This window comes from Sebastes fasciatus, chromosome 15 (genome assembly GCF_043250625.1).
Source record: "Sebastes fasciatus isolate fSebFas1 chromosome 15, fSebFas1.pri, whole genome shotgun sequence".
Classification (NCBI taxonomy): Eukaryota; Metazoa; Chordata; class Actinopteri; order Perciformes; family Sebastidae; genus Sebastes; species Sebastes fasciatus.
Window position 1 is genome coordinate 6,067,712 of NC_133809.1, and position 14,079 is coordinate 6,081,790.

The window sequence follows — 14,079 nt, forward strand, 5'->3', positions numbered from 1 at the left end:
TAACGATGAACTCAGTTGATGTGTGTAGTGTGATGGACTCTGATTGGATCTGTGTCGTGATTCAACTACATTTTAAATACATACATCACATCATTTTGCTGCTCTGGTATTAACTGTCATGTCTGATTCTGTAGTATTAATTGTAAGCTACTGATCCAAAACAATTATAGCTCCAGGTTTTAGCTTTTTGTAGCTATAAAGATGATAGAAAAGATATCCGCACACTTACGTATGCTCTGATGAAGGTCTGACAGACCAGAAGCTTACAAATAAAGTGAAATACTGCATAGATATAAGTGTGCGGATATGTTTTCTATCATCTTTTGGACTCATTGATGCTTCCAGCACCTTAGCAAAGATTAAGACAGGTGGAGCGGTTGTCATCCTGCATGTAGCTATAAAGATATAAGTTTAGAGACATTAGCTTAGAATGACTGTAAGGAAGTTATTTATCAGTTTTGCACTTGCCAGGCAACTGCCTCGATCAGTAGCAGACACTAATACATTGGTTGTTCGCTGCAGATAACCGCCAAAAGTTATCTGCGGCCAACTTCTCTGTCCAACCTTCTTATCCATTTCCCACCTTTTGTATGTCATTCAGCTCTGTAGGAAATGAATAGATTAGCCGTTAGAGAATGTGTGCCTGCTCACATTTTGTCATAACTACATTCATAACATTTATTTTACATGTGTGATTAACATGTGTTGAGACTGCTAATTAACTGCACGGTAATGTTGTGCATGTCTAACAACGTCAGCCGACACACAAGCTTGCTCGTACTAGCTCCTGTCTCTCATCTGCTGTAGTGAACGGCACCGCTCCCGCCTTCTCTGTTGTTGCTGCTACTGCTGTTAACCCCCCAGTTCTGCCCCCCGCCCTGCCTGCTCGAGAAACTAACCCCTGGGCTAAGACCCCAGCAGGGGCCCCGGGCCCAGCACAGCCAGGTAAGAAACACGTCAGAGAAGGCTATCAACAGGTTTGCATGTCACAGGATGCACTGAGAGTTTACTAATGAAAAAATAAGTGATGGGGAGATTACAATGTAACTTTAACTTATTGTTAAAGTTGAAGGTCCTCTAATCTTTGCATCATGTTTTTGAGCTGGGGATTCTCTGATTCCAGCTCCTTAAATGTGAATATGTTCTGGTTTCTTTACTCCTCTATGACAGTAAACTGAATATCTTTGAGATGTGGACAAAACAAGACATTTGAAGACGTCATCTTGGTCTTTGGGAAACACTGATCGACATTTTATTTCATTTTATGACATTTTATAGACCAAACAACTAATCGATTAATGTAGAAAATAATCGACAGATTAATCAACAATCATTAGTTGCAGCCCTAAACTGGGTGTCAATAAGTTGTTGGTGACACCAAAACAAGTTCCTATTCTATACCTTCATTGCACATAAAAAAATGACTTGTAGTCAGACTTTCTCAAAGCAATAGTTTGACATTTTGGGAAATACATATATTCATATATAAATATGATGCTACAGATCTGTCCAAACATAACAAAATCTGGCTATCAGCAAGAAATAGTCCGGCACATAACCTTTTGCAAAATGATGAATTATCGTTTTTACACTAGTTTTTTTTTTAATGAATTAATCAAATGAGATATAACATGTTAGTTAGTGAGCTTTAGAGGTGCTTGTAGGCAGATTGTATTACCTTAAAACAGAGTCAGACTAGCTTTCTTTATGTTAAGCTAAACTAACCAGCTGCTGGTTGCAGCCTTATATATACAGTATATTATATACTGAGTGTATCAATCTTCTCCACCGGAAAGCCAATAAGCATAGTTCCCAAAATGTTGATGAAACCATCACTAGCTGTGAACTGGGTTATTTGCAGCTTGCAACCTTTAACTTCATCAGTAATTCTCACTCTCTCACTGATGTTCTGTTTCTGTTTGATGTGTATTGACTCACTTTGTTTCGCCTTTCTGTGCACTTTTTACCAACAGGAAGTAACTGGTCATCCCCTACTCCGGTGATAGTGGTCCCCCCCACATCGTCCCCATCGATGTCCCACAAACGCACACCATCAGAAGCCGACAAGTGGTTAGAAGAAGTCACCAAGTCTGTCCGAGGCCCGCCGACTAATCCAATCATGGCAGGAGCCACGCTTCCCTCCCAGCCGTTCAGCGCCCCCGTGGTGATGCCCGTGGCGATGCCTGTGGCGTCTGTTCCCTCTGTCACCCCGGTGGCCTTCATGTCCTCTCTGCCCTCCGCCGTGCCCGTGTTGCCGCCTCGCCAGAGCGCCTTCCACTCTCAGGGTCCGGCCTCTTACCCGATGCCCAACGGGCTGCCGTTCCCTCAGCCCAGCGTGCCCGTGGTCGGCATCACTCCGTCACAGATGGTGGCTAATGTGTTCGGCTCGGCCACGCTGCCACAGCCGTTCCCCGTCCCGGCCTCCACAACACCCCAGCATGATCACCAGGCTGTCTGTCACATCAGCCCCTTCATCAAGCCCCCGCCTTCCAGCGCAATGAACCCTGCTGTCCTCCAGCCATCCAACGGTAGTGTGACCTTTAACGGGGCAGACAACTGGGCTGCTTCGGCCCAGCTCACCCCATCCTCCCCCGCCATCCAGCCGCCCCCGCAGCCGCAGGAAGATGCCTTTGAGGCCCAGTGGGCAGCCTTGGAGGGCCGCTCGCGCCAGCGCACCACACCCTCCCCGACAAATCCCTTCTCCACTGAGCTGCACAAGACCTTTGAGATCCAGCTCTGAAGACTGTTTGAGATTAGAAAGTACTGGACTATAAGGAGGTTATTTTAGTTGGTGGAGCAGATGGATGATTGACTAAAGAAGAGAGGGGAATGTCCTCCTGCCTCTCTTCATCTCGGTTTCAGTGGACAAGCTCAGCAGGGCAGAAAAGTACTGGGAGACGGTGAAGAGCAACGGGTGAATCAACAGGGAGCAGAACTCTGCACAGCAGCGAGGGGAGAAAAAAACAAAACAGGTTGCTGTTAACAGCTCCCCAGGCATTTCATTAGCATTGTCTGTATTGTTTTGTTTGTGCTGTGCAGCGCAAGGTCGTCATTACCCTGTGGAATATCCGTACCGAGCCACACCCAACCCCCCCGTCAGCTCCCTACCATCCACCCAGGTGTGGCGGCTCGGTCCAGCTCCCAGCGCTCACTGTAGACAGGATGAGACCTCCCTCACCTGGCAGAGGAACTGCAGCACTGAGAGAACTCAGCTTCCAGATGAGAAGTTCTCATTAATAACTTCCCAATCAGAAGACTAAAGTGAGACAATGCCAAAATCTTTATTTTTATGCATTAAGTATATTTTAAATAGCTTTGGAATCTAACAGAAGAGTTGTAAGTAATCGTGCCAAAGGCACAGGCTAGCTACAATGAGACAAGTTTATGTTCGTGTATACAAGAAATGACCGTATATATTATACATAAATATATATATATATATATCTATAAAGAATCTATACTGTACACACAGCTCACAGCAGTGCTAATTTTTAATGTGATGTAAAGAGATTTTGTGAAGGGACAGCTGCTTTACTTTGTGTTTTTTTGTTTTATTTTTTGAAGAAAAATCTCTTTATTGCCGTCTGTTGCATCCTGTGATTGGATGTGAAGCATCTCACTGTAAATAGGGTATCATTGCAGCAACAATCAACGTGGACCTAGCAATGGTGGCGGTGCCCAACTGGTTGCCTCTCTTACCTGTGCTCAGTTTTTCATAGTTTAGTACACATCAGTACTTCACATTTTACTTCTTCTGTCTTCATTGTCATTCTTTTTTTTTGTGTGGTAATGATCTTGTTTTTTTTTTATTATTTAACACAGTAGAACGTGTCATCTCCTGTTTCTCCACCTCTTACATTATTTTTCTAAGTAGTTAATTTCTCAATTTTTATTTTGCACAAGCACTAAAGTAGATGATTTGACCTCACAGGTGACCTTGATCAACATGGGTTAGTCAGCCGAGAAGCTGCACGCTGACCTGCCCTGACCTCCGTTAGTCTGCTGTGGTTCTGACGGGCAGCAGAAAACTACAGGGAGATAAAAAAAAACGCTTTCATCTCTCACTGTCTGAGTTCTCTCTGTCATGTTTTTATTTTTTTAAAATCAAACCTGTGAATATGATCTATTATCTGATCTATTTTTCCATTTTGTAATTATTTCATTACTTTATTCCACTTCTTTGGAGAAATATTGAAGCTAAAAGATTGAATAAATTGATGGTGGTAAAGGAAAAAGTGGTCTGTGTTCTTGAGTGAATTCTGTCTATCGTAACGCGTATCGTGAAATCAATTAACATTGATAATGAAACGAGTACTAGTTTGGGTTCAAGCTGAAATGATTAGTCAATTAATTGCTTGACAAAAACTAAAATGTATTAAATACAAAAATTAAATTAAATGTTTAACTTCTTTAAGTTTATTACAAGAAAATTGTAAAGTTACAAGCTAAAAATGAAATACAAAAATTAAATTAAATGTTCAACTTCTTTAAGTTTAGTTGACAAGAAAAATGTAAAGTTACAAGCAAAAAATTAAATGCAAAAATTAAATAAAAGGCTCAACTTTAAGTTTTGTTAAAAAGAAAAATGTAAAGTTAAAGCTAAAAATGAAATAAAATGTTAAACTTCTTTAATTTTAGTTGATGAAAAAAAATTTAAGTTACAAGCTGAAAATTAAATAAAATGTTCAACTTCTTAACGTTTAGTTGACAAGAAAAATGTAAAGTTATAAGCTCAAAATTAAATAAAATTTTCAACTTTTTAAAGTTTAGTTTATAGAATAGAATAGAAAGCTTTATTGTCATCGTATTAAATACAACGAGATTCACAGTTGCCACTTCTGGTCAGTGCTTTAAAACAAATACTTGACAAGACTAAACGAGGCAGATAAAACATAACAGGTAAAACACACACACTTATAAAGCAAATAAAACAGGTAAAGTAGATGTAATAAATACATATAAACAGAAGTGTTACACTAGAGGTATAGAATATAAAATAGATGTAATGTAAACAGAGGTAATTGCACTTGTAAAATAGGTAGGGTAGATGTAATAAATAAAATGTAAACAAAGGTAGTTGCACTTGAGGTGTATATTGCAGCAAGGATATATTGCACAGTCAAGAAAAATGCAAAGTCACAAGCTAAAAATGGATTTTCAGACCAATGAGATTATAAAAACAATGCTATTATAAGTTCCCCAGTGGAACAAAAGGTCTCTTGTGTGGCTGCAGAGCTTGATTGTGTTGCATTGGTTGTGTTTCTGTTGTAGTTCCGTCCGTCCAGCAGGGGGCGCTGTCTGCGGAGCCGCGTCCAGCAGGGGGCGCTGTCTGCGGAGCCGCGTCGCGCTGCAGCAGCGTCCTTATAAATACAGCCCGGACGGCATGAACCACTTCAGTGAAGACACACAAGAGTTCATGTGTGACAAACTAGCGGTGTGTTGGTTAAACACGTAAAGGTAAGACTTTAAACCTAACATATTGTTATTATTATTAGTGCTGCTCTGCTGTTATGCTGTAATATAACAGCCAGAGGTCGCAGCGCTGCACACGAGCTGCAGCTAACGAGCTAGCATTGAGGCTAGCATGCTAACCGGCTAGCTGTAGCAGCTAACGTTGGTTTAACTTCACCTTAAAGAGAACCACAATAATGTCAGAAAGTCATTGTCAGTCTTACCTTAAACACGTGTTTCTATTTGAGGTGTAAATATAACCTGAGTTAGTTTGTTGACGCTGTTGTGCTGAAGCTAACTTCACAGCTGCTAGCACTGATGCTAACTAACTGCTACTCGTTAAACGTTCACTTCTAACGGTCGGATGACGTCACCAACACCTCCACCTGTCAACATCTGGGCTGTTTCAGCAAGCACTGGTTATACAGAGTCACACAAAGTCTGCAGAAGAGTGCACTGCAGGAGATTATTACAATGTGATTCATATAGAAATCTACAACAGGGACTGTGAGAAAAGGAGTTTATTAACCTTATATTATTCCATGATTTATCCCTATCTGAGTTATGGTAATATTGTTTGGGCAAATGCATACCCCTCCAATCTTTATAAACTTTATTTGTTGCAAAAACGATTTGTAAGATTGGCAACTTAAGGAGGCTTTCTGCTCCACTGTTCAGGAAACATTCTTTCAGTTTATGACATAAATATTCATCAGATATGTGTGTTTATATATAAATATATGTTCTTCTTTGCCATCATCGTTTAGCAACTTCTTTTAAATCTAATTCTCGAAATTCATTCACATAATACTAGACAGGTTAATCATCTTCACCTGCCTTTTTACAAAACAAAACATGACCAGTACTCCCTCAGATATCGTGGTGTACAAATATGGAACACCGAAATACATGTTATCAACAGCTCGTTATCCTTAGAGCATTTTAAAAGGATATTATCATCACATTTAATTAATGATGTCTAATTCTATTTTGATATGTTTAGACATATTTTCTTTTTTTCCTGTACTGTTTTGTATGTATTTCATTGTTTTTATTGGATTGTTTTTCCACTGTTTGGTTAGGGTTTTCTGCACATTTTGTGTGCTTCTTGTTGTTTAACTTTTGTTATATTTTTAAAATTATATTAGTTTAGATCTTTCTTCCTTTTTTGTTATTGTTTTTTTTCTCCTGGGGTTGGGGGGGGGGTCCTTTGTATAAGCCTGTAAGGCTTCTTGACCTCTCCTGACACATTTCTTGTTTGTTTTTTATTTACTGGTTTTTATGTAGTTTTATATATGTGCAAATAAATAAATAAATCACAGCTATCAAAACATGTTAGTAGATGTACCATATTTAGTAATGGCTATCAATATTAATTATGCAATAAAAGTATGATAAAATGCTTACAGCTTTTGTAAACACCAGTATGATTAAGGTGAATGTCTCTGAGGGTCTCCAGGCTTTTCCATCATAACTTGTGGATGATGATGGTTTGAGAAGTGCATCTGGTCTATTAACAATTCAGGGTCATTTTTTATTTATTTGCTAGATTGATTTTTATTTTATTTATACAGGCTTATTTCTTAATATTGGAGCAAGGCACAGAAATTAACTGTAAGTTTTACTAATTGTAAATATGACAATAACATTTTTGATTTTTGGTGTTGCCTTTTTTTTTTGTTCCAGAGAGATGCGCTGCCTGTCCAGATCACAGAAACAGAGCCAGGTTTACATGGGATCCCACTGAGGCAGCAAAGGTAAAACATCATTCACCTTTTTATTAACCCCTGGGTGGGGGACAGGGGATGTTCAGGGGTAGTCCAAAAAGTCAAAAGTATGTGTCACATAGAAGTGGTGTACATCATCTGAAAGCTGGGAACCTGAAGTTTAATTTGAGATGCAGCTCAGGAGTGTCTCAAGTTGTTTTAGTCATAAATAAGAAATAGAAAAAATAAAGAAATAAATTGTGACAGTCTACAAGAGCGTGGAACATGCTGATGTTCATCCAGATGCTCTATTATGTCTCATAAGTTGTTGCTGCAATTTTTGGGTTGATACCACTTCTTACAGAGATTTGGTGCTAAATTTAACCATTTTTTTTACCACCAGTTTTTTGTTTTGTTTCATATGATACCAGTTCCTTCACTCTAGCTCTAAAACTGAGCCCGCTACAACCTCTGAATGACAGAATAGCGTCGGAGTGTTAATGGGTTAACAAACGCGTTGTTGCGGACTTGCAGATCCGGCCACTGACGCCCAACTGGGCTTGTGTGTTTTTTGGCTCTAGGTTTCCACTTTTCCGCCATTTGAGGATCACTACAAGTCAACATGTCTCACCGAGGGCCTTTAACTGCAGTCATAACAACAGTACTAGGGGCGACCTTAGGAGGGCTGCTCATATGGCGAGTTTACCGAACAAAAAGAAAGAGGCTGCCTTCCGTCCAGAAGGTGGCTGTTCCTGTAGAGGCGCCGTGTCCTGTGGAAAACGACTTAACAGCTGTGGAGTATCAATACACCCAATCGCCTCATGTTCTGGAGAAGGAGTTTAAGGCTGTGGAGTGTCAGACCACACAGCTGCCCCCTCCCGTACAGATGCCGTCTTCAGATCAGCTGCTGGGGGTGAAACCAGTCATGGTGAGCTCTGAAGAGGAGTGGCTGCAGCTGTGGCCGCTGATGCAAAAGGAGCTGTCAGTGTTCCCTGTGCTGGGGCTTGACTGTGAATGGGTAAAGACCAGAGGCGTAAGATACCTTTTGCATGTATTTATATACGGAGAGGAAAAATCAACCATTTTTCCTTCAACATTTCATGGTGCTCGTGGTTGTGTCTGACCTGGCTGCTGCTTCCTGTCGCAGGTGTCTGTGAAAGGTCGAACGTCTGCGGTCTCCCTGCTACAGATGGCCACGTATTCAGGTCTGTGCGTCCTGGTGAGGCTGCTGACGTTTCGCAGCGGCCAGCAGTCGTTCCCTCTCAGCTTCATGGAAGTCCTTCGAGACCCACACATCCTGAAAGTTGGCGTCGGCTGTTATGAAGACGGCAAGCGCCTGACGCGTGACTACGGTCTGTCGCTGACGTGTACCGTTGACCTGCGCTACCTTGCCTTAAGACAAAGGTACAGTCTGGTTGTTGCTGTTTGATGTGTTCTTAGAAAGAAGAAGACTTTTTCCTTCCTTGTTTGTCACATTATGAATGATATGTATGTAAAATGCAAATGATCTTCTGTCTCCATTTTCAGGCAAGCTACCGTGAATAATGGCCTGAGTCTGAAGTCTCTGGCAGAAGATGTGTTGAATGTATCGCTAGATAAATCCATGGAGCTGCGCTGCAGTGACTGGGAGGCTGATCAACTGACGCTGCAGCAGGTGGGGGTTCATTATATGACAGCGCGCTTCACATTTTTCATACTTCTAATTTTTCACATGTATTTTAGTGAATAAATCAGCTTTAAGAGTATCTTCTCTTCTTGGATGGGCATGAAACTGTCCTGGCTGAATCGTCAGTACAAAATATGAACAACTGCAATATATTTTGTTCTTTCATAAAAAGTGAAAGGTTACTAGTATGTGTGCATAAAACGGGTGGCAACCTCTGGGTCTGAGAAGTGAAGCCAATGCTGAAGTGCCTTAAACCTGCATTCTTTCTAATGGCCAGCAGGGGTCGACTCCTCTGGTTGCAAAAAGAAGTCTGATTGTATAGAAGTCTAAGAGAAAATGAGCCTACTTCTCACTTGATTTATTACTTCAGTAAACATTGTAAACATGAGATTATGGTCTCAATCGCTAGTTTCAAGTCTTCTTCAATACAGCATGATGTTCATTTAGTAAATTATGGTCCCATTTAGAGTCAAATAGACCATAAAGCAGGATATGCTTTCGGGCGTGGCTACCTTGTGATTGACAGGTCGTTACCACGGCGCTGTCCGGTCTGGAAGTTGTCCGTGTTTTCGTCTTTCACAGTGTGTTTTCAGTTCACGAAAGTTTATTTCTAACGTTTTTGGTTGCCTGAAAATGTCTTATTCAGCGTTCAGTTGCTCCACCCTCTCATGTCGCTTCTGGTTGCAAATAACCAAGATAACGACGGCCAAAATGCCAAACTCAACTCGGGTGGATGCTAAAGATGACGGTGTTGAGAAAACTGAAAATAAAATCAATTCACTTTCAGATTTGGGGTCAATTTTGTACACATTCAGCAACTATAGCGACATGTTTTGTTCACAACTGCAGCAATAAAGTATTTTGATGTTGCACCTCTGATTGCATTCTTCTCCATAGCAACGGTGGCAGAGGAAACAAAGTTGAAAATAATTACACAATTCATAAACCTAGACGATCGTGACATTATCCGTTAGAGTTTTAAAATTTGTCACCTGTTCTCTCCAGATGACTTATGCCGCCAGAGATGCCCAAGTGTCCATCGCTCTCTTCCTCCATCTCCTCGGCCTCCACGCTGAAGCCGGTCCCGAATCTTCCAGCGGGAGCTCTTACTCAGAGTTGGCCACCCGCTGCCAGGGCCTGGTGGACGTGCCCTTTAGGGGCCGAGGAGACGGAGACGACAGGGCCTCTGACGGAGAGAGGAGGCGGAGGACGACGCGGAAAACGCTCTCGTACGAAAGCCCGGAGTCTGGAGATCAGCAAGTCCCAGACCCTCGAAAGAATAACAAGAGGAAACCGCTGGGTGTGGGCTATTCTGCCAGGTGAGGACGGACTAGCAAAGGCAACACGTTCCAAAGTGGGCTGCAGAATGAAAATTTCTTATGCATGAAAGCCAGTTCCGTACTCTTCTTTTTCAGCTGTATGATATTGTTTCAAGTATTTCGGGAAAGTATTAATTAACAGAAGAAATATCTTAAACTGATGCAAATCCAAAATAAAGTTAGATTGACGATTTTGGTTCAGTAACCTCTCTCTCTCTGTGTGTTACAGGAAGTCTCCTCTCTATGATAACTGCTTCCTCCATGCTCCTGACGGCCAGCCTCTGTGTACCTGTGATAAGAAGAAAGCCAAATGGTACCTAGATAAAGGAATAGGAGGTACACCGGACAACTCCAACATGTAAACATTAAAACACAATGTCAGAAAATCTTGATAGTTTAAGCTTCAACATGCACCTTTTTGAAATATCTCCCTCATTCACTCAGTTGCTTTTACTATTTACACTATCTTCTGAATATATAATTTCCACGATCTGTGTTTGTGACCCAGTGCTCCAGAGCGAGGAGCCTTTTGTAGTGCGGCTGCTGTTTGAGCCGTCGGGACGTCCCGACTCCCAACAGGACTATTATCTGACTGCAAAGGAGAATCTCTGCGTCGTCTGCGGCAAAGCAGATTCCTACATCAGGTTTGACATGTTTTTAATTCATCTCTATATGTCTGAAATTTAGAGGGTGTTCAGCAAATACACCATGACAGCACTATAAAAACACTTTAAATATTATGCTGAGTCATGTTTTCTAAAGAGGAATATTTAATTAGGAACTTAATTACATGTCAGATCTGATTAATTCATATTTGCCTTTGGTCCCACAGGAAAAACATTGTGCCACATGAGTACAGACGGCATTTTCCCACTGAGATGAAGGACCACAACTCCCACGACATCCTGCTGCTCTGCACCAGCTGCCATGCCGCCTCCAATGTGCACGACGGCTTCCTGAAGCAGCAGTTGGCCGAAGAGTTCGCCGCCCCACAGGGCTGCGAGGAGGGAGTCCGCCTGCTGGAGGACTCGGACCGACGGCGGGTACGTTCGGCGGCTCGGGCTTTGCTCACCGCCGGGGAAGGACTGCCGGAGCAGCGGCGAGAAGAGCTGCAGGCTTTGATCAAGAGTTTCCTCGACGCCGACGAGGAGCAAGAGCTGACGGACGAGGCGCTGCAGCAGGCCGCCGGGTTGGAGACGAGGTGAGCTTCCACTTCGACAGATTTACACTCAAATAAAACAAAATCATTCTATTATTTAGTGTTTCATTTACATCAGTGTGGTTATTTGGTCCCACCTGAGATCGAAAGAGTTTTTCCTCTCCTGAACCAAACTAACTAAACACTCGAGAGATAAAACTGGGAATACAATTTGAGTGTGACTCCAAACAAAGCCCTATTGCCTCGTATCGCAGAGCAGGAGGTGCTCTTAACTGCAAGATTGAATATTAATAATCAGAATACATGAGCCACAAGTAACCGCACAGCTAATAAAAGTATATGATGAAAGATATTTTATTAACTTTGAGTTGAGCAACATATTTTGCTCTGTGCGTCATGAGGCTCATGAACAGATAAAAGCCAAGTTAATTAATATATAAACACCAGTAGCACCCACGTGTGTAAAACAGGCTTAACTTCAGACAAACTATAAACTTAGTAATAAATACAGGACATCAGTGAGGAAACTAAATGAATTGCTTGTCAATAAAAGTTCCTCTATAGTTTACTTTTATGGGGCTGACTGAGCGGTCACAACCACAAACATTTGTGGTTTCTAACTATTGGTATTTGTTAATGAACTCAAGTCAGTAGTTTCCTGTTACATTTAGCTCTTCTTAGATTAGTATTTATATATATATATATATATATATTAATACTAATCTAAGAAGAGCTAAATGTATATATATATAAAAATTAATCGCACATTTTTTTATCAGTTCAATATGTACCTTAAAGGTAGATTTGTCAAGTATATAATACTCATATCAACATAGGAGTGGGCAAATATGCTGCTTTATGTAAATGTATGTATATATTTATTTTTGGAAATTAATTAACAAAACTATGATAAATATTGTCCAGAAACCCTCACAGGTACTGCATTTAGCATAAAAAATATGCTCAAATCATAACATGGCAAACTCGAGCGTGTGTCAGTGTGTCAGTGTGCTGACTTGACTATGACTTGCCCCAAACTGCATGTGATTATCATAAAGTGGGCATGTCTGTAAAGGGGAGACTCGTGGGTACCCATAGAACCCATTTTCATTCACATATCTTGAGGTCAGAGGTCAAGGGACCCCTTTTGAAAATGGCCATGACAGTTTTTCCTCACCAAAATTTAGCGCAAGTTATCAATAGATCTATGATAAGCTAATACCGGATAGTAACATCGACCCAGCCAGGTTATCAGTCAAGCTCTGATCGTTCTCTCTGGTGCTGCACGCCGCCGTCTTTAAAGAGCCGAGTCAGTTTGATTTCCAGGCAATGAGTGTTTTCTCGCCCTCTGACTGTTCCTCTCTCCTCTGAAGGATTTTCAACGAGGCGTACGTTCCTCACGGTCTGAAGGTGGTGCGGGCCAGCGCCGAGCAGGGCCTGCGGGGCCTGATGGACCTGGAGTGCCGCTGGAGGCAGCACTTCCTCACAGCCATGCAGCCTCGCCACCTCCCTCCCCTCTGGTCCGTGGACCACAACCACAGCAAGTTCCTCCGCAAATACGGAGAGGACCTGCCCATTAAACTCAGCTGATCGCACGCAGCTACCGCCCAGGACGGGAAACTGAACACTCTCATCCACCGGTTAACGTACCGGTTGGATTTGAAACTTCCGCAGCCACTCCGTCAACTTTAAACGCCAAATTGCTTCTTTTTTTTAGTGAGCGGATGAATGAAGTAATCTACCAGAGATGTTACCAGCATGTTCCCATGATGAGTGTGTGTGTGTGTAAATACACTCTTATCTACGTTGGACGATGTTTCACTCTATTTCAAGTGCCAGTGAGATGCTGCTAGGTTGCCACCTGGATGAACTTTAAACTGAGACTCCACCGGTGGAAAGAAGTCCAGCACTGAACCTGAAAAACACTAATCATGGGATTGCATATGGACACTTTTTTTTTTTTAATCATGAAAATTATTTATGAAAAAGTTAAAAAATAATTAAATTTATGAGCTGATTTTTAGAAGAAGCTGCAGCCTGCTCTTAATTCCCCGTCTAAATTTAACTACTCCCCTCCTCTCCCCCCCCCCTGCAGGTTAGCAGCTATCAGTCTGAGAATAAACGCTTTGCAGAGAGAGGGTCATTTTAATATGACCTTAACTTATTTAGTGCTCCGCCCTGCTTTTGTTTCAGTCTATTGTCTGTTTTAAGTCAATAGATGAAAGTCTCCCAGAAGCATCTTGAAATACTAATTTCATCTTTGCCCTGTTTCCTATTTAAGAAGATGGTCTCAAGGTGCCTTTTGGGGGCCTGAATGTGTTCATTTTTGCAGCGGGAGACGAATGCTAAACACAGTACAGTTGGCTGCTTTCATTTAAACCCCCCTGATGTTTTGTCCTGCTGCTGATCCTCCTGAAGGTTGGGACCTCTTCCTGGCTCATGTTTTAATGTGCCTCTTAATCCCCAAACCTGACCGGAGGACTCGCCGCAGCGTCAGGACGTGACCTCGTTTTCAGTTTACAGCCGTTTCACCACGACGTCGTTTTTCCAGAACCCAAACTGCACAGTGAAGAAAAAGGTGCCAACTCTAATGTGATTTAGAAACCTTAAAACTAATTCCCCCCCCCCCTCCCTCTTTGCGAGGCAGATTTAGCTTTTTGAGCGTGATAAATTTATTTATCACAGTCTTGGATGTAAGCCCTAAAGCTGTTTTGTTTTCCTAAATTGTGAATGATGCAAAAAAAATAAAAGTCATGTTTGTATTAATCATCTGTGACT

General features: G+C 41.8%; 2 protein-coding genes across 8 annotated transcripts in view; both read left to right on the top strand.

The window, feature by feature from the left end:
* The window catches only part of numb (NUMB endocytic adaptor protein), a 53,783-nt gene extending 49,548 nt beyond the window's left edge, over window positions 1–4,235 (top strand). For 4 of the 6 annotated variants that reach the window (XM_074659802.1, XM_074659804.1, XM_074659801.1 and 1 more), the window contains 2 exons: window positions 808–945; window positions 1,974–4,235. In XM_074659802.1, the coding sequence (XP_074515903.1) occupies window positions 808–945; window positions 1,974–2,740 (905 nt within the window). In that variant the 3' untranslated portion in view covers window positions 2,741–4,235. The remainder of the gene's footprint in view (window positions 1–807; window positions 946–1,973) is intronic. The other 2 variants (XM_074659805.1, XM_074659806.1) reach the window with 1 other exon arrangement.
* Window positions 4,236–5,306: 1,071 nt separating this feature from the next.
* exd2 (exonuclease 3'-5' domain containing 2) lies at window positions 5,307–14,067 on the top strand. Of its 2 annotated transcripts, none has more exons than XM_074609865.1 (10): window positions 5,307–5,457; window positions 7,138–7,208; window positions 7,739–8,190; window positions 8,305–8,561; window positions 8,685–8,811; window positions 9,829–10,142; window positions 10,372–10,478; window positions 10,651–10,786; window positions 10,975–11,343; window positions 12,675–14,067. In XM_074609865.1, the coding sequence occupies exons 3-10, from the start codon at window positions 7,780–7,782 to the stop codon at window positions 12,889–12,891; spliced, it is 1,938 nt and encodes a 645-aa protein (XP_074465966.1). In that variant the 5' UTR covers window positions 5,307–5,457; window positions 7,138–7,208; window positions 7,739–7,779; the 3' UTR covers window positions 12,892–14,067. The 2 variants fall into 2 exon arrangements, with proteins under 2 accessions (XP_074465966.1, XP_074465967.1); XM_074609866.1 differs by having other exon boundaries at window positions 7,739–8,175.
* Window positions 14,068–14,079: the final 12 nt, after the last annotated feature.